Genomic DNA, 25,029 nt, shown 5'->3' on the forward strand with positions numbered 1-25,029 from the left:
CAGATGATTGCAGTGGATTTCACTAAAACAGCTTAAATTGTAGATGCTGCACTGCATGCGTTTCTTCGAATCGCCACTGTACATTTCATTTATCCACCGTTCTTCAACTTCTGCGCGATGCAGCAATCCTGATATTCATTCCTGTCAGTAGAAAGTTTCAAAGGCTTTAGGACGTTTTAGTGTGACGCCATGAATTTAGGTTTATTTGAGTGTTTCGGCCGAATTCTTTGAAATAAATTTTCAAAAACTTCCTATATTTAGACATATTGTCCTTTAGAACAGAATGTCTATCTCTGTTAGCGACACGCATGACTACACAGATTCAGTTATATACTAATCATGGGCCTTTGAGATCAAGGAGTAATGCAAAGACACTGGTCTACTTATATTTGGGTGCGTGTTATACAACCTAAACAACTGGAAGTGATGAAAAGCAAATATTTCTTCTATAGTTACTAGAGTGAATTCAGGCGTGGCGTTCACTCAATTACTGTGAGTGTAAATGAATGTACACAGATTTGTCTAGTCTTCGTGATGGCGGCTTTGAAGGGGCTATGTTTGATGCAGTTTTTATTGTTTGTTCACATAGTAAAGCCTTGTAGATCTTAGTCGAACGCAATGATGACATAGACGAACTCATAGAGCTGCGACAAGCTAGGCCGGTCAGACTCTCTTGTGATGGTCTAGCCTTCCATCACTAATGCTAGCTGCCCACGTATTTTTGAATTGGCTGGTGTGTCATCAAAAACGAAACAATATCGACGTTCGCTTCTTTTGAACAAACAACGGACGTAGTCTGAAGTTTCAGGCGAAGGTAATCGCCGGAAAGTCAGATATCTTGACTACCTACCACATAAGGAAAAAATCACCAAGAATTGGGTTGGTGGAAAACAATTCGGTGATTAACATATAACTTTGGTAAGTTCAAGATTAGATGTGAGATTTTACTAGCCTTGGCAACGGACATCACGTCATATGCACTTGTTTACGAAACACAGATTGTTTTTTATTGAGGCCGACTACTACAACAACCAAAAACGAAAGCTGGAGTGTATGGTATGAATTAAAAAACTGAGTAGTGCGAAACGAGAAAATATACGAAAGATCAAATAAGCACTTATTTGCTATGGGTAATAAAATTAATTTCCATACACACGTAAAAGATTAAGAAACTCCAACCGATCTCAAATCTAGGCATAGTAGACGTAAAAAGGTATTAGCATTTCCAACTTCGACTAAAGAAATTGCTGCAAAATGTATATGTCACTAGCAAGTGCAGCATTGAGACTGAAACATTATTCCGGGTTTCTGAGTAATCGTATCGTTATTGTCTCAGTCCAGGTCCTATAAATAGACTGTTCTATTTGTACCGTAGCAGTCCTAAAAGTTGAAATAGCACGACGATTAGAAACAGCGAAGTCTAAGCAAATACATGCATTGCCCGTCATTCGCATGCTGCCGGAAGCACTGTGGCCGGAAGTTCTATGCGTTGTATACTTCCCATAGACATTAGCGCCACATTTCCTTATAGTGAATTAGCAAGAAAGTTTCCGGCCAAAGCTGTTCCGGAGCCTCCTTCATTACATTGTGCCTTATGATACTGGTTCTGGCATTTAGGATTTGAAGAAGTCATTCCATTAACATCACTACAGCAAAGCGAGGAATCGAGATTTTTTCCTTGTAGAATACACAGAGCTATTGACTGCTTTTTTAGATTCAGAAGGAGGTTTTTTTTCAATCAGACAATAACCAATTCAGTTATAACGGGTGAATGCTCTACCTAAAGTGCGCTTGAAAAGCATGCTGGTTATATCAATCGTTTGTTGTCAAAGCAGCGCGAGGCAACCGAGGGCTCGTCAAAAGGAACACGGCATGGACGCGCATCTCGAGGTCGTTGGGGTTGGACCCAGGGATTCTGTCCAGCGCCTTGGAGACTTCGCTTGTGAACCATGCATCTATTTCTTCTGGGCGCTGTTTTATCTCTTGGCCCAGGCAGGCAACGCGAAGCGTCTGCACTTGGAGGCCCTGTGCGTGGTAAGACACTTATTTCTCCCGTAAGATCTTGTAACGTCAGCAAGGGCATCCTTCAATAATGCTATATTTTTTGACCTCATGCGATAACTTATCTGTCATTTCATGATCCAAACGCTTCGGTATGCAGATTTTTTATTAGTTTATTTTCGCATACTGTATTCCAGTTGCAGGAATATTGCAGGAATGGGTGCAAAAACAAAACAAAATGTACTGAGTAAATATGACTGTTATTCAAAGTCAGGTGAAGTAGCAATCATCATAAACCAGACATAACGCTCAAAACTACAGAGAATAACTTTCCCTGGGTAATAAGCGAGCATGATCGGCTCTACTGCTCCATGCATTTTTGTTTTGTGGAAAGCAGCTGTATTTAACTTTCAATGGGTGATTGAAACCCAGATAGGTTAAATATTTTTATTTGCCATAGATGCTAGCATGGCAAGTCTTAGATAGTTGTTTTAGATGAAGGTACCAATAAATTAGGAGACAGTGAAAAGCTTTTTAGAGATTCAATGTCACGTCGTAAAGACAGTGAAGTTAGACCAAAGTTCGTTCAGTGAAAAACACAGAAAAATTACAATCATAGTGTTGGTATACGAAGTGCTTTTTTTCACTAAATGAATCCGCTTTATTTCGCCAATTTCATATGAATGCTAAACAGCGGCACCATACTATACATTTGTTTTTATGAGCATGTTTGTACGTTTATAATGGTTTCCTTGGCAAGTCATGTTACTGTGGTTAGACTATGACAGGTTTGTAGAAAAATAATTGACGGTTGCCCCATGTGCAGGAGTAAACACTTGAGGCTTTTGCCTTCGACAAGTCAAACAGCAGAAATCTCTCTGGTGATGATTCAGTGGTCACAGAGTATATTTCATGGCAACCGTATACGTTCGTTGTGCGCTTGCTCTGCTGCCGTCGTTTGTGCCCGATGCTGCGGTTCGTGAAACGCTAGCTTTACTGCTTACATTCGGGGATGCCTGTATATTCTAGCCTTGACAGTTCGAAACAGCATAACCTATCGTACCATTATGTTTCTACCTATGTCGTATGCAGTCATTTACATGAAGCACCAAAACAAATTGTGGTAGTGGCTTCGAGAACTTCTAACGCAAAATCTACGTTTATGTGCAGAACAACGCGCCAGTTAGAAGAGGACCCCAGGGCCGTTTAATATGTGGGCGATGCTTTATGTTATGCCTATCTGTTTTTTTTATTGTTCCATTGATTTGTGCCTCAAAACTCAGCGTTGTGATCCCACTTCTTGATTCATGTCCGCAACAGCCTATAACAGAGACCCTTCCTCTTCCATAAAAGTTTCCGCAAGAGAGTGGATTTTCTCGACAAGCACACGGGTAGGCTTGCAGCCCTAGGGCAATAACCATACTTGTAGGTTACTTTCCGAGATTTTTCAGGCAGCCTTATATAGGAAGAAGAAATAGGATGTTCAAGTCTGGCGTTGGGTAATTTCCCCCGCGTCGGTCGTCGTCAATCACCAAAAAGCGTGAAAGGTGGATGGGACATCCTTGAAGATGACATTCCTAAATACACTATAAATTTAAATCTTTGTTTCAATAAAACTGCAAGTGTGACCAGCATAGCAGAGATGCGAAATATAGTAAGTCGATCATTGGACAGCCAGGCATGAATTTAGTCCATAGAGAAAACGCAAACAAGGTGGGTTTCGCGTTCGAGTGGTCTTAGGTGAGTGCGGAAGAGACCATGCGGATATTTTGATGACAGTTGATGGGTGGAAAAAAGAGCGTCCCGCTTCCGACGTGGCGGCGACCTGCACATTACGAAGCTGAAAATTTTAATACTAGTATGGTATTAATACAAAAATTTTTATTACATTACCAAATAACTTTGTACAAACGAATTGGAATTGTAATTACATAAAAGAACCTCGTAAGTTCACAGCTCCCTTTCCTAGCCTTAATGCAGAATAGTGTTAGCGCACCTGCTACTTTTCTTCTAGCTGCGTATTTTTTAACGTCCCATCCTCTTGTGATCTTTTACTTAATTCTATTGCCGATTCTCATTACCTTTTCAATGCTGTCTTTAAAAATCAAGGGTTGATGTAGGCCAGTGACCTAATAGCACTTTATGGTTGCTTCTACTAAAGCAACCCGCATTCGTTCCAAACAGCAAAACACATACTTTCGAATTATCGTAAAGTTTTCCATCGCTTACTTCGTCTTTACCCTTTCTGTGGTTACAAAGAGCCCATCTTCTATACATAAGTGCTATTCAATACATCTTTTCCGCCACCCTGACGTTTAAATGAATGCTCTTTGTTTTCATATCACTTACACGGCCAGCCGTATGCCTGGTTACGAGTCAGTCTGTCAGTCAAGAACATTAATAAATGGTCCTGAGGAGTTTAAGCCACCAGGTTGTGCACGAGGGACATACCAGCAGCCGCTACTGAAGGCGATGCCCATATCAGAGCGGGAATGTGGTGGCGTTCCACCAGTTCTTCCCCAGTTTTTTTTCTTCTGAAGTGTGAGTGAACCCTCTTCCTAAACAAATATCAGAAGGCCTTCTGTTTTCATCGTCCGTCTTTCGTGTTTTTTGCTTACTCTTTGAAATTTTGTTCCAACCTACTTTCAAAGTTGCTACCAACTTCAGCGCCACAACACGTGCGCGTGGTGCAGTGAAAGAAGTGTAGTCTTCACGTTTTCATTGTTTCACGGCGCTTCTTTTAGGCGAACGGTAAAATGCGTGGTAGTAAAAATTTGTGTCTGATAAAGAAGGGATTTATACCGTGACCTAGTATATTTTCAAAAGAGATCACTCTTGTGGAGCTGGTGTTCACCTACACTTAATATGTGTTAGTGCTTCAGTGTCTACGTGTGCGTCTATATCATTCGAAAGGAAGTCCAAAGAAAATGGGGGGAGCTACGCGCAACTGGTGCGCAGGCTTCGGTAACTGCGGTGCTGGTGGCCTTCCCTGCTTTCATTCCTTCGGTGTCAACATCACATCACCATTCTTCTTTTTCTTTTCCCACTCCTTTTCTGCTTTGTATTGGACGCGGTATTTGCTTGTTTTACTCTGTCCAATCCAATGCTTGGTTTCTCATCATCGCTGTCTTTTCTGTCTGCGATCTCCTTGCTATAGTATCCTGTTTTTTCTTTTTCTTTCTGCATAACTGAATCTCTTTCGTTCACTGAATTTCTTTTTTGCTCTTTGTTTCTCTTTCATTTTCCAGTTCTCTAGCTAATAGCAAGGCAATAATATTGTTCCCATTGTTTTGCTAGCATATCTAAATTGCCGCGCGGTTAGGACGGTTGCTTTCGGGGTGCTATGCAGGATAGCCAAAGCTTCTTGGGGACATAAGTTCGTTCAAAGCGCTTTCTATGGCGGCCATGGCATGAAGACATATCGGAGTGCGTGATAGCAACGTTGATCCGAATAGCTACAATAACGCGCACAGCGTTCGAGACGCGTATATATTTTCGGCTGTTGTCAAACAAAAACCGCTTTCGAACACATCATCCCGCCATTCAGTCAACATTTCAGCAGTGCAGCAACGTCAGCGTGACTGTAACAGCCACAATTACTTTGATGTAACAGCTACAATTGGATCGCCTCACTATGCACAAAGAAAAAAGTTTGAATGCTGGCCATGACGACTACTTCGATTGGTTTGTGAGGTTTAACGTCCCAAAACCATTCTATGATTGAGAGAGATGCCGTAGCGGAGTGTTCCGGGAATTTTGACCCCCTGGGGTCCTTTAACGTTTACCCGAATCTGAGCACACGGGCCTACAGCATTTCCGCCTCCATCGGAAATGCAGCCGTCGCAGCCGGGATTCGATCCCGCGACCTGCGGGTGAGCAGCCGAGTGCCTTAACCACTAGACCACCACGGCGGGGCAAGACAGCTGCTTCAATGGGTACGAATGAACAAAAATGCTGGGTCACGTAGATTCAGGTGCACGTTGAAAAACCACAAGTAGTCGAATTTACCTCGATGTCCCCATGTATGGCGTGCCTCATAATTTATTCAGTTTTAGTCACATCAGAATTTCATCTTAAGGGTGAGCGTTTTGAAGGGTCTTCGTGTAACAAGTGGCCTAAGGTGTATTGGTAAAGACAAGTATATCGCTGGTGATATTCAGTGCTTGCGCTTCATTTCTCTCAATAAATGGTGCAAACTACACTTTTTATTGATTATGTTATCATACTAGCTTAACCACCTGTCTCTACATGTTATCTATTGTTTTGGAGAGGAATACGACGTGCGTTCTTTAATGTCGTGTGTCGTGGTGGGCAGTTGTGTAATGAGCACTGCTGCTCGTACACTATTTTTTATTGCCAACGAAGCCTGTACATTTTCTTCAAGCCATGCAGGACGAAACGAGAAAGGCACCACGACGCCAATAAGTACTTAAGACGTGGGCGATTTTAAATTGCTCACAGTTTTCCCGTTCATTGCGAGTGAAATTAGCGCTTTCACAAGAAGTAAGTAAACCAAAGAAATGCGATAACGCACTGACCTCAGATCTATACACAGTTTCCTACCTACTCCAAGCCACCTGAACGGCTAATCAGTTCACTTTGTATGCGCACAATGTGAGCGTTTTTTGCCCTGGCTTGTGTGTGCCGTGTGGTGTTGTTTGCGCTCCAAGTTGAGTTTTCTGTGGTGTTTGCACAAGTTTTTGTGCCAGTGTTTTCACGAGAACTTGACTTTCAACTGCTGCCAAACTGCCGCAAGTCAAAGTAGAGCTCCGGCGTTTTTTCGATATTCACCGATTTCAATAAATCTTTAATATGTGTTAGCGTTGGTACCGTGGTGCTATGTGCCAAGTTTTAGAGCCGTAAGTCATTCAGATGTTTAGAAAACAAGTTTTAAATTGGTTGCTCATTTTGAAATCACACTAGTAAACGTGGGCCACCCTGTGTATGATGTGACTTAAGGGACGACTCTTGCCCCGCCGCTGTGGTCTAATCGCTAAGATACTAGGCTGCTGACCCGCAGGTCGTGGGATTAAATCCCAGCTTCGGCGGCTGCATTTTCGATGGAGGCGAAAATATGTAGGCCCGTGTGCTCAGATTTGTGTGCATGTTAAAGAACCCCAGGTGGTCGGAATTTACGAGCCCACCACTACGGCATTTCTCATATTCATATGGTGGTTTCGGGATGTTAAACACAACTTATCAATCAATTAGGGGCTACTCTAAAAAAGACCCCGCCTTTCTCAGCAGACGGATGCAGCGTGCGCTTTCTTCTACGAGGCGACAACAACGCGAAAACAGTTGACTTTTGTCAGGTGCATACATCGTGTTAGTCGTTGTTGACGTTTGGTTCTACAATATTGAGCAACGAGGAAATCAAATGCAGACGAGCTGTCACAGCTTGATTCCACGTCGGATGATCTCGCCAACTTGTTGTTTGCGCTATGTTTACACCCTGGCCAGCAGTGGGGGAGTGTAGCGGATCTCGTGACGTCATCGGCAACGAATTTTTGCGATGTCATCTGATACCCACCAGAGACGACGGAGCAGCTCCCGGTTTTGGCTTCTGTTTTGACTCACCGTTTATTGCTTAATTAGAATTTTGGACGAGTTCGTGGTCAAATTGAACCACCCTAGCTTTTACAGGACTCTCAATACTATTTAAAAGCAACATTATCTCAGTATGGTCAAAAATCCACTGGAGTTCTCCTTTAAGGCGGGATGTCACAAGTTTTTTTGCTCACTAGCCTAGACCAGTGAAATTCTCTTTTACATATGTTTTACGCTTATTTTAGATATGTAATCAGTTTTATAGTGATTGCACCGTTATTGTTTTGTACCATGACAATCTTCAAGATGTGGCTCTTTTTGGGCACAATTTTTGTCCTAATAAAGTTTTATGATTACGAGCCAATAATAGCTCATATTGCTTCACATTTACTGTGAAATGTAAATAACGAACAACAACATGTATATAGGACATTTGAATGAACACAAAAATTTTAGTGTGAGCAGGCTTGCAATGCTCATCTCAAAATGCATGCTTACTCTCAGTTCATAATAATAATAGGAGACACATAAAAACATTAGGAAAAAATGATAGTGTTCAGATCTTAAGTGATATGGCAGAAAAATTTCATATGGACCTGGCCATAAGAAGTAACAAAAGCATGGTCTCCAAGCTCAAGAAGTTGCTAAAAGTAGCTTTTAAGCAAAACATGTTTTTGAAACTGAAATAAAAGCTCAGCTCTCTGACAACGTTATGCCTTTTAAAGTGCTTGTAAAGCACATTCGATATGTTTTCAGATGTTGCAAATAAACAAGCACATCCTGTGCAGAATGCCGTCGTGATCACCTATTCTACACATTGCAGTTCTACGAGTCGCCGGCGCACTACAAATTCCAAAAAAAAACAATGCCTCCTTCTTTCCGGGCCTTTCAGGCTACAGCGTGATGAGCCGTTCAATATATTTGACACGCTGGTTTAAATATGCTGTGATTAGTTGCGCAAAAGTCTGTGGTTTCCGGTCAGTCTGCAAGCAGCTGTCCACGCTTTTTCTTGTTCGTCGTGTTGCCCACGTGCGTGTGCCACACTCACGAAACAGCTGCGGGGTGGCTCTGGCATAGCGTGTCCCCGTACAGGTCCATCGTGTTGGCGATTCTTTGAAGGGCATGCGCGCAACGCGCGGTCTATACTGGTGCGATTCTTATAGGCACGGCAGCCGTGATTCGTCAACAAACACGCAGCCACAACACAACGGGCAGAGCCGACAGATGAGTCAAGGAAACCTGAAGTAAACGGTGTTTATAGAAGCGCGTCCGTGATGATGTCTGGCACGCGAGAATAAGAGGGGCATGGGAGTGGCACTCAGCGAAAAGACAAGGCGGCTTTGGAAGAGGATACCACAGTGGTGAAAATTATTGATAAAATTACAGTGCAAGGTATGGGCAATGCGAGTCTGCGTGGCCTGCCTTTCACAAACACTAGGAGAGATCCCTAGTCCCTGCAGCTGCCGCGGCGGCTCGGGATCTCGCCACCAGTGCCTGGGTGGCTTGGAGGTCAGAAAACCTGAGCAGGACAGCTTCTCATTCCTCTAGCGTGGGGTGGGTAGGTGGCATTTGAAGGGCATGCCGACACCTTGTGATAGGTGTCACAAGATTCCTCCGCACAGTGCTTGCACGTGCCAGAGATGGCTGAAATGAAATACTTCAGTACTGCCATGTAGCGCAGCACAGCAGAGAGCGAAAGGAGCGACTGTAGTAGTTACGATAACCAAGAGCGTGTAACTGCGCTACTACGGCACTTTTTTGAAAAAGTTTCACGACTCCGTGTTCGTCGTACACTCGTGCACGATTTCGCAACAACTGAGTTTTGACCACTGGGTGGTTAAGGCCCTTTAAAGTCATTTATTCCATCAGGAGAGCTCGCGAATCATAGTTACTTTGAGCATTTGGCTCATGGGAACCCCTCACGTGAAACGCTATGGCTGGTAGTCTGGTGACTTTATCCAAGGGACTATAGATAACTCACTCTCTTTAGTCTTTAGAGCTACACTGTGCTTTTTGTTAAATTACTACATTGACTTTTTTGACCTGAAAGTAGAGAAACTAAGCTTGCAAAAGGAAGGTAAAACAAAACATGTAATTGTAGAAAAAAACTAGGGCCATATTCACAAAGCGTTTTCTTGGCTGTGCATTATTCTTAGCCAAGAATTCTCTCATCTAGAGGGATTACGAAAACGATGCTAAAAATTCAACTTACTCAGCACTTAAGAGGGCGAGGAGGACACACAAAAGCTGATGAAACGACACGGAATGAAAGAAGTGTGAGCCGATGATAGCAAGGTAGCACAAAAATCGTCTAGCATAAAGAGTTTGCGATGATAGTCAATGATTTGCTGTATCTCAGCTTCAAGTTCCGCGGGCGTCTGCTCTGGCGCTTACGCGCTGCCGCCTTGTAATAAATGTCTGGGTGTCATTCGCAAAGCTAAGCGCTTGCGTTTCATCAATGACCGTAGCTCAAAAATGTAATTGCTGGATGGCCTTAAGCAATAATTCATACGCCATCTCGCAAAGTACAGGTTAACAACACTCCAGGTGCACCATATCAGTGAAACCACGCGAAAATGGATGCACGTATTGTTTGAAGATGCACCCCGAATGTCCTTTCCTGTTTAATGCAACAAGTTATTTTACATTTTAATGAAGCTGCCCTGCTACTCAACTAATACGGCATTATCAAACACGGTATAGTAGTGACCGTAAGGGTGTTTTGTAGCAAGGTGTATGATTGCTTTTCTTATATTAATCTTATTACAGGATAAAGGAGTGACTTTTGTGCCTGCGGGTTAATTCTGCAGAAATATAGAACAGCAGTAATCAAATGAAATCGTGAGTGCAATTTCGCAGGTTCCATGCATTGCAGAATTTTGGAAGCCGGAATGCGAGAACATGCATACGCTTACGCTTAAATATATATCTACGCAAAAAGAAGGAGACTCGCGCGAGGAGTTTGAATGCTAATGGTTTTCACAAAACACGGTTCAGTAATTCGTTCAGTGGTGTTTGCGTGAGCAAATATAAAGCAAGCGACGTGTGTACGAGGTTTCGAGTGGTGAAAAAAAGAGAGAGAGACTATCGTTTAGTCTCCGCAAAAGCCTCAAATTGAAGAGGTAGATATTCCGTTTGACTTTGAAAAGCCTAAAATTGAAGAGGTAGATAATCCGCTTGGTAGTAGATATTCCGCTTGACTATGTTTGTGCCTTTAATCGTAATTGCCAACAGATATTACAATATGCATAAAATTGTCACGCACATATACAGCCCCGGGTGATACCTAGTTCATTCTGATTGGAATCGATTAGTGAAAATGGACATATTCAACCAACGCAATGTGCGCAATCAATGCTATGTAGAGGAGCTATGCTAAAAATTAATGTTGCCTGGTTAGTTCCAGTTTACCCAATTTCCTTCTATCCCGGCGTCGGCGGCTGCATTTCCGATGGAGGCGGAAATGTTGTAGGCCCGTGTGCTCAGATTTGGGTGCACGTTAAAGAACCCCAGGTGGTCAAAATTTCCGGAGCCCTTCACTACGGCGTCTCTCATAATCATATGGTGGTTTTGGGACGCTAAACCCCACATATGAATCAATCAATTTCTTTCTCATGACTCTATGTTATCAAATGAAACAACTTCTTCAAATGCATATATTTTGTGCAAGGTTACAATTACTTTATGCACTAGAAAACAAATGAAAAATTATGACGGCCACAAATAAAGAAAATTAGAAAGCAATTAACCGAATCATTTCCCATGTCACTCTAAATGATAGCCAGCTTTTCATTTAAAAGACACACACACCTACATATATAAACACATACATACATGCATGCATGTATACATGCATATACTGAACTGTAAATATGAAGATGAATGGCTATAAATTAACAATTCTAGAACTCATTTTGAGTATATCAGCCTCCCAGAGAGTAACTTACAAGAGAAGTCCCCCCGTACTGTTATGTTTAAACTGAGCGTTTCTTGAACCATCTTTGGAAAGCTTGAAGCGTAGTTCCTGTTGCTGCCCAGTGAAAGCGGTTTTTATGAGAAACACAAGAACAAAGCCTCCGACAATCTCATGCTAAGGAAACGGGCTGTGAATCACAATTTTTGATACATGTCTGCATAATAATGTTTATTTGCATAGCTCGGCTCATTCACAACACAGTGACAAGTCATGTTGGAACATCTGAGCTTTATTGGCACTGCGCTAGGATACTCTAGACAATACATGAATATTACAATTCTAAAGGGCTAAGCTCTTTGGTACAAACCAAAGAGCTTAGCCAAAGTCAATGTTCCTATTGACAGTTGTAGACCCCAGTTCGTTTTAAAATAACAGTCCTCGAAAAGACTCTAAAGTTTCCAGATCAGCGCAGTTTCCATACAGCTGTCTGTTAGTCTGCTTAAAAAGAATTCAGGTCACTGATGGGCAAAGACTCTACACTACGTATGTGAGGTGATGCTCTAGTGCCCTGCATGTGTGTCTTGCTGCTGAAGTTACCTGCAATGTTGCTCAGCACATATGTGTAGAATCACACATAATCCTTTGCCACTATAAAGTAATTATGTTTTATTTGCACGAAACAGTGACCACGATAAAACAACAAAAGAACATTTACCTTCGCACAGTTCGAAAAATCCAAATACAATTCCTGAGAGTTTTCAGAGCTTATCCGAGTATAGTATTAATAATATTAAGCACACTGTTACTTCCAATAAAAATAAGTTTGAGTCACCAGCTTTGATACTAGGGCACACCAGTACCCATTTATGGCTAAACAGTAATACAGACACCTAGAAAACGTTCTTTAAATTCATACTATAGCTACATAAAAATAAAATAAATACTTTCAGTTCTAATATGAGGAGAGCTGCCTAGACGATAAGTCATTTCTATAGAACACCATTACTTTATGAAGAAACTCAGTGAAGCAAACACTAAATGAAAAAGAAACTTACTCAGTAGAAACAGAGAAGTAGACTGTTGAAGGACGTACAGGCAGTGGGATAACATTACACAAAATTACGAAAGCCTAGTGTTATATGTAGTAGATTTAGTAATGTCTCTCTTCCTTACAATTAAAATGCTCCACATAAAAGCACTTCCCAAAACTTATACACACATCACATCCTTGGTGCCATACAAATGAGTATATTGTGAAGGATTTTATCGACTAAGTACAAGATTACCACATCCATGGCTTCACTTCTTGCACTACAAAGAATGCGAACACATTTACTATTGCTTACCTTGGATGCGGTGATTTATGGCAGGGAAATGCAGAGACACACAGGCACTTTGATTAACATGTATGTTAAAAACTTCAGCTCAAAATGAATTGCCCACTAACACTACACCAGCCTTTAAACTAGTGTCATAGTTTGGTTCTTGCATGCAAAATTTAAAGAATTTGGAATGGAAGCAGAGGAACTTCTGAATAATGCACTGCTAAGAATTAAACTGCAGCTGCATAGAATGTTACAACGTATACGATTCAGGCTGCTGCAGACATCACCATGTGCTCTTTTGGCTATCGTGAACTTTGAGCAGCAGAACGCAGTCACTGGCAGTCCCTTTCTACTTGTTGGTTTTCTGTGCTTGGTTCGTGATACACTGTACGTGACCGTGGAGCACCTGATCCCTTGTCACTGCTGGAGCTTAGAAAAATGCAGACAAATATTAAAACCATGCATGCAGAAGTACACAGTTGATATATTAGTGCTCATATTTTCATATGTACTTTCCGAAGCCGAAGACAAGTATAAGAAAGTAACGAAAAGACAGAAAGTCTCAACACACACACAAACAGGTTAAACGAAAGATATATTTATGACACAAGTGCATAACTACGATGGTAATTATGAAGGCATGAAACTTTTTCCAGGTATAATAAGCCAATAAACTATCTTCTACTTCGACTTTAAACATTTTGCAAGAAGCCGACCACAAATGAGTTCACTAGGCCGCAAAAATTAGACTGTGTTACACGACAACACCTAATGTGCATATCTTTGAAGCTGTTTAACATAGCCAGCTCATCATACAGTGTAGAGTAGCAAATGGGCAACCTTGAAGACACAAAGAACTTGCGTTTTATGAGTTTGCTTGTTGCTCACATATATTATTTATTCTTTCTTCGGGTGATGGGTGATACAGCACAACACGAGAAATAAGTTTCGCCATATATCGTGCTGTGTTCGAAATCACCGACCATTCACGTAGCCCATTAGTATTCATCCAGCCTTAAGTCCTTGAATGCATAATTTCACGCTATTGACGCCTAGTAGGGTCTTTTGAATACTGTGACTCTGAACGTATTGAACGAAGGTGGTTGTGAATACCATCCACTGCATACTAGGAAAACAACACGCGAAACTCTTAAGTGCCGAAATATATAAGCACGCACCAGCAGTCATCAGACAGCCCTACACGGTCTAGTCAAAATTAGCCAGGTCACCAAGGTATCCCGTCGCTGCTGCAGTTATAAGTAACCACATAGTTCTTAAGAGGAGTCCGGACTACTCTTGGGATTTCTGCGTAGCCGCTACGCTGTTTTTACGGAAAACTTTGCTTTGTGAATCCACTTACGAGCATTTTACGTAGGCGTAAGAAATAGAGCAACTGCGTCATGATCACTGACAGGTTCGCGGGCAGTCGCAGCGCACTTAATGCAGCGACCAATCTGACAACGATGGCCTCTTATGACGTTTTTTTTTTGGTTTCATGAATCTACTTAGGCAACATAGTTTTTCGTGCGCAAAATGTTTTAAACTGTGTTTTTTGAATACGACCCCAGGTGTTTTTTAAAGATGCTACTTGAAACTGTGAGTTTTTGCCAAAATTACATATCTCTGTTTGGAACACAGGGTTGCTATTAAAATATATAGTGAGCTGTTTGTCTATATTCCCCTGGGAATGGTCACCTGACAGCTTTCCATTGCCTTCCGCGTGAGGAGTTCACCAATGCCACATGCTCAAAACAACCATGATACACAAGATGTCACGATGCAAAGAATGTATTTAAAAGGGTTATGTGTGCCACTTAGATGAGCTTTCTTTTCTCAAGAAGCAATATGGGTAACTTCTTGAATTTAGACATCTTGTTCTTGGTGCTTGGGATAGTCAGACAAGATCAAATTTTCCCAGATGTTACTTAACGTGTGATGAGTGCAAGTATCTGCTTTAAAACTTGATACCGCCTCGTATAAATATTACGAATCTAAAGCAAGCAAATACTGCGAGATAAGCATTCTAATACTTCTCACATTACATTTTTTGTGTATTATTGGCATTCTACAGTAATTGTGGAGCAATATGTGTAAAAATGATTGATAACCATATTCATTTAGTCGCAGAAAAAGTCTGTTCAGAAAGCACAGTCTTTGACAAATTGTCATCGTACAGCACAAAAACTGTAAAACTGAGTGGCATATTTGAAGTCAGAGTGAAAACCTATTTAAGACGCAAATTTATTTGGCCCTAGGCTACAGACTAACGTAACTTTTTTTGACTGGCGTCTCTCTTATATACAAATATTATCTATAAAAGTAACACTAGTTATTTTTAGCATATGAGTGAGCAATGATCGTGCTGTAAGTCGATGTACTAAATGTTAGCCAATCTCGAAGAGATGGGTGTTCAACGTGGCTGTTTTATGTGGTGGTACTGCTGTTATTTTAGGTGTCGTAGGATAGTTTTGCGTACAGATATCAGCATATCCTGATGTGCACTCATCAGCGTTGTAGCTGGTATTGTGGTTGAAAGAAATGAACACTTATGTCCTATTTGCTGTGCATTCTTTCTCACCCGTCCGGTAACAATTGTTGAGTAACAATAATTAACAAATAAATTAAAACACGAATGAAGAAGGCGCGAGAAACGTTGGGTCTGATTTTAAGCAGAGCTTACTTCTTGGGGCACTAAAATATGTTGCTGACATTGGTCACAAAGTTGGAATATATGATTAGCCATGACAGAAAAAAAGAATCATATGGCTAAATGTAGATTTCATTTATTGAGATGAGACCTCTCATGTCACAATATCCCTTATATTCGCCTAATACAAGGTTTGTGGCCATCACAGTGTTGTCTTCTCCTTGTCTCTGTCTCCCTGTGCACTCTTACCTGTCTGTCTCATTTGTTTCGTGTGCCTTGTCTTCATATCTGCAAATAATGCTACACTCGTTGTCATGTTTGCTTTCGTTTCACCTTTTGCTCTTAAACTTTTTTGAGTGATGTTATTTTTATTTCACTGTCTTGAAGCTACACTTCTGCTACTTTAACTTACGGGCACTAACCTTTAACGCATTCTAAGGAAACACGGTCATTTGAATCTTTTAAGAATTGTGACTTCGAGAGAAAAATGTGGAGTGTGGTATGTCACAGACATTAAAGTGTGCACAGTCACATACTTTGTGTCTTTCTTCGTTGTTTCTTGTTATTGTGATAGAGTCGGTGGTAGCAAACTGGCTGTTATCCTGGTTAGCCTGCACTTCTTTTTTTCTTTTTTCTCACGACAATCACGCAGTATTTATGAAATATTAGTCAACAGAGGAGCACTACATTCCTATTGAAGAGTTGTCACTTAGATGAAAGCTTTATTGTTTGGTGATCTGCCCAGCCCTCTCTGAGTGAAGCATCACCTATGAAATCCCGAGAAGACAGCTGCGTCCCAACTGCTCCAGTGCGAAGTTCGTCACCACAGGTGGTGCGACCACGCAGCTCTACTCTCAGCACACCAGAGACACCCAAGCGAAGCCCACAAGAGAACATGTAAGCAATGTTTACTACACCTTCCAAAATGTTTCCGAGGACATAAGAAAGGTGTTCAGAGCAGCTATAAACCATTGATGTAAGCATAAAAAGCGGTTGCTGTATACCTCAGTACTTATATCTGTAAAGAGGCCAATGTTTGACGGTCGTCGTGGTCCGCAAAAGTTTAAGTTGGTTGCAGTGCTTGACTGCTGACCCAACATGAGATCTCAGTTGTGAAATTCGCAGTTATATGGAGGGAACATGGCAGAGGCCTATATACTGCACGATTTCGGTGCAGGTTTAAGAACCCCTCGTGGTTAAAATAATTGGGGCTCTCTGCTACATTGTCTCTTTTAGCCCTACTTTTTTGGACTTTAATGCCTAGCCGAAACTCATCGTCTACTAAATTTTCATTGTTTTATGTTGCCAGTCTAAGGCATGTAAATACAACTTGTTAACAGTAGAGGTGTTAGTCGAGGTTTTCTTGTCAAAGGTTGTGGTAAGACTGAACACGTGGCCTCGTGTTGTGGGGAGAGTGAGACTCTATAGGTAAAGGAGGGGGAGTGTGCTGGGAGAGATGAGGGTGTGCTGCCAGAAGTGAGGGTGAGGGTGAAGGATGTCTAGGGGTGGACATTCGAGAAATGTACCAAAATGGTGCAATGAAGCGAAGTGGAGTGTAAATTATCGAGTCAATGCCTGTGTTCAGAAGTTGGCACTTTGAAGACGGTGCACCTTTCTCATTTTCTGGATGAAAGGCTGTCGCAAGAGGAGGAGAAATACATTATTTCAACATAGCAGTTTGGAACACGCAGGCTGTTGGGCCCCCACACGATCCCGCTGTGCTCAAGCGTTCGTTTGGTGGTGCTTTATGAGGCTGGCAGCCCATTCGGCAGCCATTGTCAGCTCAACTGGGTCCTCTGAACGCAGTAGCGTCTCCCAGTCTTCCCAGGTCTTGAGATGTTCTAGGGCCGCCTGCCGGGGAGGATCCGCCGGGCAGTGAGAAAGGATGTGTATAGCAGAAGCATGAGATTCAGGGCAGAGGGTACAGGCTGGTGTAAGGAAAAGGGGGAGATTGTGCGATAGAATGAGAGGAGAAGGAAGAGTATGAGTATGTAGCTGGCCCCAGAGGGTGGCCGGTCGGTTGCTGAGGGACTTTTGCAGTAGAAGATAAAGCTGACGTTCTTCCCCATAGGCATGAGTCAGCTCGTTTAAAGCGTACGCGCACTCCTTCCTGAATCCGGGATTGGAGGCCGCCAGTGCCCGGTTTAGAGAACCTCGGGCTAAGAGATGGGCGGCCTCGTTTCCGGGATTCCCGGTCTGCGTGGGCACACAGATAAACTCCACATGACGGGGCGGGTCCAGCAGGCAAATCCAGTATGCAAAACGCAGGGACGTGAACTCGGCCTCGCGCGAAATTTAGAATTGCGATTTTGGAATCGGATAAAACAAACCGTGCTTCAGTGTTAACAATTGCTAAGGCAATGGCAGCTTTTTTCTGCAGCTTTGGGGGAGGTTTTCTGAGAAAGTGTGTTTGTACCTATTGGCAGAGAGTATGATTCACCATGGCTGTGACTGTTTCATCGCCCATGCAGGTGGCGTCCACTCATACGGGGTCCACTCACTCATACGTCCACTCATACGTCCACTCATACGTCCACTCATACGAGCCAAAACACCTGTGTAGAGTTCTCGCACGAGCTCGGCGGCGTTTATCATGGTAGCTGGGGTGCATGTCACGGGGGAATGGTGTAATGAGGAGTTCTTAGCGCAAGGCTCTTGGTATGGGGAGTAATGTCTGATCATTGGCTGGTATCTGCATTCCAAAAAATGCAAGATATGCTGTCCGGTGTCAGTTGATTTATTGATTGATATGTGGGGTTTAACATCCCGAAACCACCGTATGATTATGAGAGACGCCGTAGTGGAGGCCTCCGGAGATTTCGACCACCTGGGGTTCTTAACGTGCGGCCAAATCTGAGCACACGGGCCTTCAACATTTCCGCCTCCAACGGAATTGCAGCTGCCGCAGCCGGGATTCGAGCTCGTGACCTGCGGGTCAGCAGGCGAGTACCTTAGCCACTAGACCACCGCGGCGGGGCCATCTGGTGTCGGTTTGTTTGAGGCAAATGTATTGCGCTTGGCGGTGAACGTCTATAAGTTCCCCGATAGTGTTGTGAAGGCCAAGTTTCAGAAGTCGATCGGTGGGTGTACTTATGGGAAGGTCGAGGGCTGCTTTGTATGCCCGATGAAGGAGGGCATCAAGGGCGTCAGTGTCTCGGTGAGATAGTTGGAGGTATGGAGTGGAGTAGAGCACGCGGCTTAGTATGATTGCATGAATAAGGCGACATAGATCACCCTCCTTCATGCCCCAGTGGTGGCCCGCGACCCGGCGGATAAGGTACGAAATCGCCCCTACAACCTGCTTGAGTTTCCGGATTGTGTTAGTGTTCTTTTCATCCCTTAGAATATGAGAGCCCAATATCCAAAGGGTGTCCAACTCAGGTACCGATCTGCCGTCTAGTTGGATAACGATGGGGGAGGAAGGGGAGTTGCGGCTTTTGGGACGGATGCAGAGCAGTCCGGACTTCTCTCTAAAGCAGGTAAGTCTTACACTAGTTACGTAGTTTTGTTTCAGGTTGGTGGCGGTTTGAATGATGTCCTGTATGTCACCATCTTTGCCATGAATAGACCATAGCGTGATGTCACCTGCATATAGAGTGTTTTTAGGTGAGGAATATTTGCCAGTTGTTGGTCTAGGGGGATGAGAGTAACATTAAATGGGAAGGGTGAGAGGACGAACCCTTGTGTTGTGCAGACGCTCTTTAGTGAGCATGTTTGGCAAGTGAGCGGGCCGAACAGAAGTTCGGCAGTCCGTGCTCTGAGAAAGGTCTGAATGTAAGTATGTGCACGTGTACGCAAATTTCATTAAGAAAGAGCTGTTAAGATGAGATGATGCTCGACGTGATCAAATGCTTTGGATAAGTCCAGAGCTAGGACGGCCTTCGTGTGGCCTGGAATGAGTAGGTCAAAGATATCGTGGGTGATTTGTAGCATAGTATTTTGTGTGGACAAATTGTTGCGAAAGCCAACCATGTTGTGAGAGTATAAGTCATAGTCAGTCATATGTTGTGCGAGACTCGCCAAAACAACGTGCTCGAAAAGCTTGCCCGAGCATGAAGTTAGAGAGATCAGGCGAAGGTTTCGGATTGTGAGTGGTTTGTTGGGCTTTGGTATGAACATTACTTTTATCATTGCGCAACGACTGGGGGAGCATGCCTTCCTTCCAACATTTGTTGAAATACTCCATGATGCGAGTGATTGAGTTGTCATCCAGGTTTCGCAGTGTTGTGTCGGTGATCAAGTCGATGCCGGGGGCGGATTTTGTGAGAGAGTCAAAAGGGCGGCTCTGGCCTCCGCCTCGATTATGTTGGTGTTGAGTTCAGAGTTCGGTTGTCCTGTGTATATTGAAAGAGGAGCTGATGTTCCAGGCGATGTGTTGTTGTCGCGAAGTTGATCTAAAATATTATTGGAGTTGTCCATGTGTGTGTGGATAAGCCAAGTGACGTGGTGTTGGGTAGTGGTTTTTGTGTGCGATGAGTCAAGGAGATGTCTGAAAAGATGCCATGCTTTTTTTCTGGTAAGCCTGCCGGAGATGCCATCGCATACCTGCCCCCAATAGAAATCGCATAGCTCCTGTGAAGATTGTTCGATTTCTGATTGTAAAGTGGCTGAGCGCTTCTTTAGTGTTCTGTTATATTTATCCCGTTTCCACCATTCTAGAAGGCTGTGATAGGTATAACACAGGTGTGCAAGTCGGTCGTCGAGTGTTTGGGTGTTTGTGGTAGTTTCAATCAGCCACCTATGATGCTGGATGTCTGTCTGAAGAGAGTCTACCCGGTCGTTGATGTTAGTGATCGGATTGTCTGTACGGGTGGTACGCGCAGCATGGATAGCGTGCAACTCAATGAGTTTGTGTGTCCTGGAGGTGTGCCGAGGTGGTTTGAAGGGGACCTATGTTTCTATAATATAATGATCACTGCCCAGCGTGTGCTCTGTTCTCGTCCGTGTGACAGTAGAGATGGAGCGACTAAGCACCAGGTCCAGGCTAGTGTCCATACTGACACTGTTTTCTATTCGTGTAGGTGTCTGAAAGTTGTTGTGGATGGAGAGTTGGAGGTTCTATAGAAGTAACCATAGCCTGTGACCTCTCTGTGTGTTTGTTTTGTATCCCGAGTCAGTGTGCTGCCTGTTGAGATCGCCACCAGTTAGCAAGGGGTGTTTCCCCGCCAGTTGATGGAGATGCCGGATGATAGAGTCAAATACGGCCATAGGTTGTGACAATGGGTGGTAGATCTTAGCGATAAATATAGATGGGAGGGTATGTGTGTGACGAATAATTTCCGTTATCACGCCGGATATGTGTGATGTGATGTAGTAAGTCTTGTATGTGAGACTGTGGTGGGCATGTGTAGATACTCTAGGTGTGTCTGTGGTGTCAGTGTGTGGGGAGGTGTAACTAGCAAGTGTGGCCTGCATAGTAGTATCTTGAAGAATTACCTTGGGCGTCGGGGAGAGCGTGGGAAGTAAAAGCTGCAGTGTGGCACGCTTGCCTCGAAAGCTAATGCAGTTCCATTTTATAAAATGAAGCGAAGTATTATTGCCGAATGCTGCCATAATGGAGCGTAGGAGGATGGATGAGAGGTGCTAAACTTTCGTTACTGGAGATATGGAGATCGGCACCGACAGGCGGTGCAGTGTGGGGAAAGGTCATGACAAGTGGAGGCAGCTGTGTCAGGCGTGTCTCGAGAAAGCCAACCATCTTCTGAAGAATGGCCTCCATGCATTGTTTTATGCCTGACTCTAATTTTGTACTTACGTAAGTGAGAAGGGTGTTCGATTTAGTTTAAATGCGGCCTTCTAGTTCTTGGAGTTTTTCGTTGAATTGGTCGGACAGATTTTTAAACCGCCTTGATGTCGATCGAACCAGAAGGGGGTTTGGGGTATTCGTGCGTGTTTCTTGGAGGGTGGAAGATCAGGAGTGGTGTTAGCATGCGTTTTAAAAGTGGGTAGAGAACGTAACAGAGAAGGAGTGGGCGGGGAAGGTGTCAGGCCGGGCATAAGCTTCGCTGTTTAGACAGTTTTAATGAAGTGGAGCTGAGTGGATTTTTTTAGGAGAACGAAGATTTCGTCAAATGGGTTGGTATTCATCTTGAAAACAGCTCAAACCATTATAACAAAGAATGAATACACGAAGGGGCAGGCACTGACTCTCAACTAAGAAGTTATTTAATACGAGCACATTGTTTTATACAAGAAGATGCCATGGGCACAACGATGCCGTTAAAATAAACAAGGGTGAAACCAAATGTGTGCCTAAATCTGCGGCATGAACGTGCACAACAATTGTGGGCGCAACACTAGAACACCAAAGGATTTGTAGAAAACTGTGAGTTCTTTCTGATAAAGTACTTAGTTGCGAGTCTGTGCCTGTCTTGTTTCTTCTTTCTTCATCCTCGTTATGCTGAGTAGTTTTCAATATGAACAACTTTTGTTGCTCCCCATATCCAGGAAGATGGAACACACGCGGTGCTCTTCTTCGCGTGATGAGAAGCCAACTGAGGCAGGTACCGAGGAAACCTCATGCAGACAGTCTGTCTTTCAGCGTGTGAACACACCCTTACGAGGAAGGAACAAAGAGGGAGGTAAGCTTTTGCTAATGAACAAAGTGACTGCTAGACAGTCCTTATCGTGTGCAATATGGCTGTCGCTATTCTGCACTTTGAAAATCATTACATCGCAATGAGTGGGATGGAATGAAGAAATTAAGAAATGGACAGGAAAGCTGGAATAAGCTCGCAAAAAAGATGGTTAATAAAAAACACCGGGTGAGGCCTCCGTCCTGCAGTAGATTCAAGCAAGCCGAGATAGATGATGATGATGTTCCTATTAGCATTGAGAGTCCACGCACTCCGTGTCGCTAGAGTTTACCGACTGCTACCGACTGTTTACCGACTACCAACGAGAGTTTACCGAACGCAAGATACGGGAATTTACAACTTTGTGCTACCAGCAGAGTTTGTAGAAGTGGCAATATTTATGTATGTAGGAAGGCAGAATGGAAGCAGCTGCATTAGAGTACGGCGAAGAATTGGCATGTTTAGTTTACAAGATAGAAAGAAATGCTTTGAACACTACTAGAGGAATGCGGTCATGCATAAAAACTACTAGGGACAGCTGGTGAGCAGAAAAAGTTTGCAGATTACAAATAAGCCTATGTAAAGTTCAGCTTCCTTACAGGGATACTGAAGAAAAATTGAAAAAAAAAACTGACATAGACTTCAAAACGTCCCTCTAAAGTGTTAGTTCAAATAAACAAAGCTTATTTCACGTACTTTTGAATTGCTGGCTGTAATTTTGGAGGACTGTCAGTGCGCCGCAGCTGCATTCTAGTACGAGCCGTGTGTCACGTTCACCCTGGCTCATGCATATTGCACAGGTACCTGTGTTCCTCTTTCCTTTTTCCACCTCCCCTTTACAGCTCACTCTCCTCCTTCTGTGAAAATACGGAGGCGCGTCCAGCATTATGTGCTTTTTACTAATCGGGAGTAACGTTTGTTGCCAGTGCCGCTCATATGTGTTCTTAAAACCCGAGTGGGAACTGAGGAGGACGAGAGACAGGGTGGATGGTTGAGAAATCTGCAAACAAAAAGTGGGTGCTGTAGCCAGCCTTTTGACAAGGGGACTTGTATTTTTCAAGGCTGCAATGGTTGAAGCCTTTGAAAGGCAAGCTCAGTTATGGAAACTTTGACTTTAGCGCCCACTTCTTGTTTGTGAATTTCTCGTCCATCTTCCCCTCCTTGCCATTTTTGTCGGTGATGGTTGACATGGTTGGCATGCTATATTGTAAAATGCTTAAATCGTCAGCAAACGTCACGTCTTCTATTTGACGGCAAGGTAGCTAGAGTCGGCAGTTTTTAAAAACACATTAATTTGTTATTTTCCTCTAGTTTCTGCCTGAACTGGAGGTTGTGTGACTAGATTTCAGTTGTCAATCTTTCAGTTTTGCTGCATACTGGCAGCCTAAATTTTGTCTGTAAACCGAGGGATCGCTAGGTGGCATCGAGAAGCGCGCACGTGAAAACGTCAGCTCCCGCTTTCTAAACGTTTTCGGTCGTTTTTTTTCTCAGAGATCACTCCGGCTTTTTGCCTATTTGATCAAGCAAGCTCTGCGGTTTCAGTGGAGACAGCATTTTTGGCGGAGAGTGAACCCTTAGACATTTTTTGGACTTTAAAAGTCCAACGCGGCGAGTGTACCCGATAACCCTAACCACACCTAGGGTTGGCGAAGTGTACGGCCGTTAGACGTAGCCAAGGGCTCGGCCAGACGTGACAGCTACTGGATCATCCTCCGTACATCACAGCCGACAACCAGGCACTGGAAATGCCTTCCACCATAACCGTGGACGGAATAGAAGTAATTGCGGAGATCTTCGACGGACCAAGATGGACCACCGCTATGGGACGCCGAAGACAGACGACTCCGACGAATGAGGATCTGGACGCTGGGATGGTTGAGCACAACAACCAACCCAAGCATCCAAGGGGCTTCACAAAGAGTGAATCGGCACTACACCGTTTGGTATCCGCTTCCGCGCAACTCCTCCTACTCAAAGACCAGATCAGGGTAATCATGAGACCAAGAGGATGATTGGACGTAGCCAGAGTCGACCTCGTCCTTATGGCGAGTGCCATCAACATGGCCACGCAGATCACCAACGAACAAGCATGAAAGGATACGATCTGCCACAACAATATGCAAAACATCATTGTTATTTCTACGCCACACCAAGATAATGCTACGTCATATGCGAACGTGCATAACTACACAAAAACCAAGGCTCGTTCGAAGTTTCCACATACGTGGCAGCACCCAGTAATACATGCAAGGGCGTCATCAAGAACGTTGACCTCCTCCTTGACGACGCAACGCTCAAACGCCTGATGGTGCACTACCGAAAGCCTCTCTTCCATCGAGCAACACGCATTCGAAAGACCAAAGCCGTCGCAATCCTCTTTGACGGATTGCGCGTTCCGAGCACAGTGATGTGCGGAACCGCCATACTTCCATCCTCGCTCTACAAGCGGCAAGTCAATGTTTGCAGAACGTGCGGGGGAGTTGGCCATCGCACCGATGCTTGCCGGCACACAAACGCAACGATCAATCAATGTCACAACTGCGGTGAAACGCTACAAGAGGACGGCGTGCAACACTGCAAGCCGAAATGAAAGCTTTGCGATTGCAATCACCCCACCGGAGATCGCGAATGCAAAAGACGCTTCCACGCTCCATACATAGTGAGAAGAAAAAGACGCAGAAAGCGAGTGGCAAGCACAACAACGACAAGACGAACCAACATCTGTCACGTTCAATGAACCCTACCACAACCAGGTGCCGGGACGGAAGAACGCCTCGAGCGTCCATCACCGCCATCCAGGGGGAGATCCCAATCCAGAGGGCGTTCCCGATCCAGAAGGCGTTTTCGATCCAGAGAAAGTTCTCGTTCCGGAGGGTGCCCCTCCACCCTGTCGGGATCCGACAACCGCCTGTCATCTCGGGAGGGCTCCAGATCCTGATCGAGAACGAGACCAGCAGCCAGGCAGCAGCAGCAGCAGACACAGCCGAACATTGCATCCTGGTACACCAGGGTTGAAGG

At 43.8% G+C, this 25,029-nt stretch overlaps 1 protein-coding gene across 1 annotated transcript in view; it reads left to right on the forward strand.

The window, feature by feature from the left end:
* The window catches only part of LOC142776358 (uncharacterized), a 67,123-nt gene that overhangs the window by 6,274 nt on the left and 35,820 nt on the right, over positions 1–25,029 (forward strand). Inside the window, exons 2-4 of the mRNA XM_075879877.1 lie at positions 1,836–2,034; positions 16,182–16,333; positions 21,884–22,017. Coding sequence (XP_075735992.1) covers positions 1,836–2,034; positions 16,182–16,333; positions 21,884–22,017 — 485 coding nt within the window. The remainder of the gene's footprint in view (positions 1–1,835; positions 2,035–16,181; positions 16,334–21,883; positions 22,018–25,029) is intronic.

This window comes from Rhipicephalus microplus, chromosome X, assembly GCF_043290135.1.
Source record: "Rhipicephalus microplus isolate Deutch F79 chromosome X, USDA_Rmic, whole genome shotgun sequence".
In the NCBI taxonomy this organism is placed as follows: Eukaryota; Metazoa; Arthropoda; class Arachnida; order Ixodida; family Ixodidae; genus Rhipicephalus; species Rhipicephalus microplus.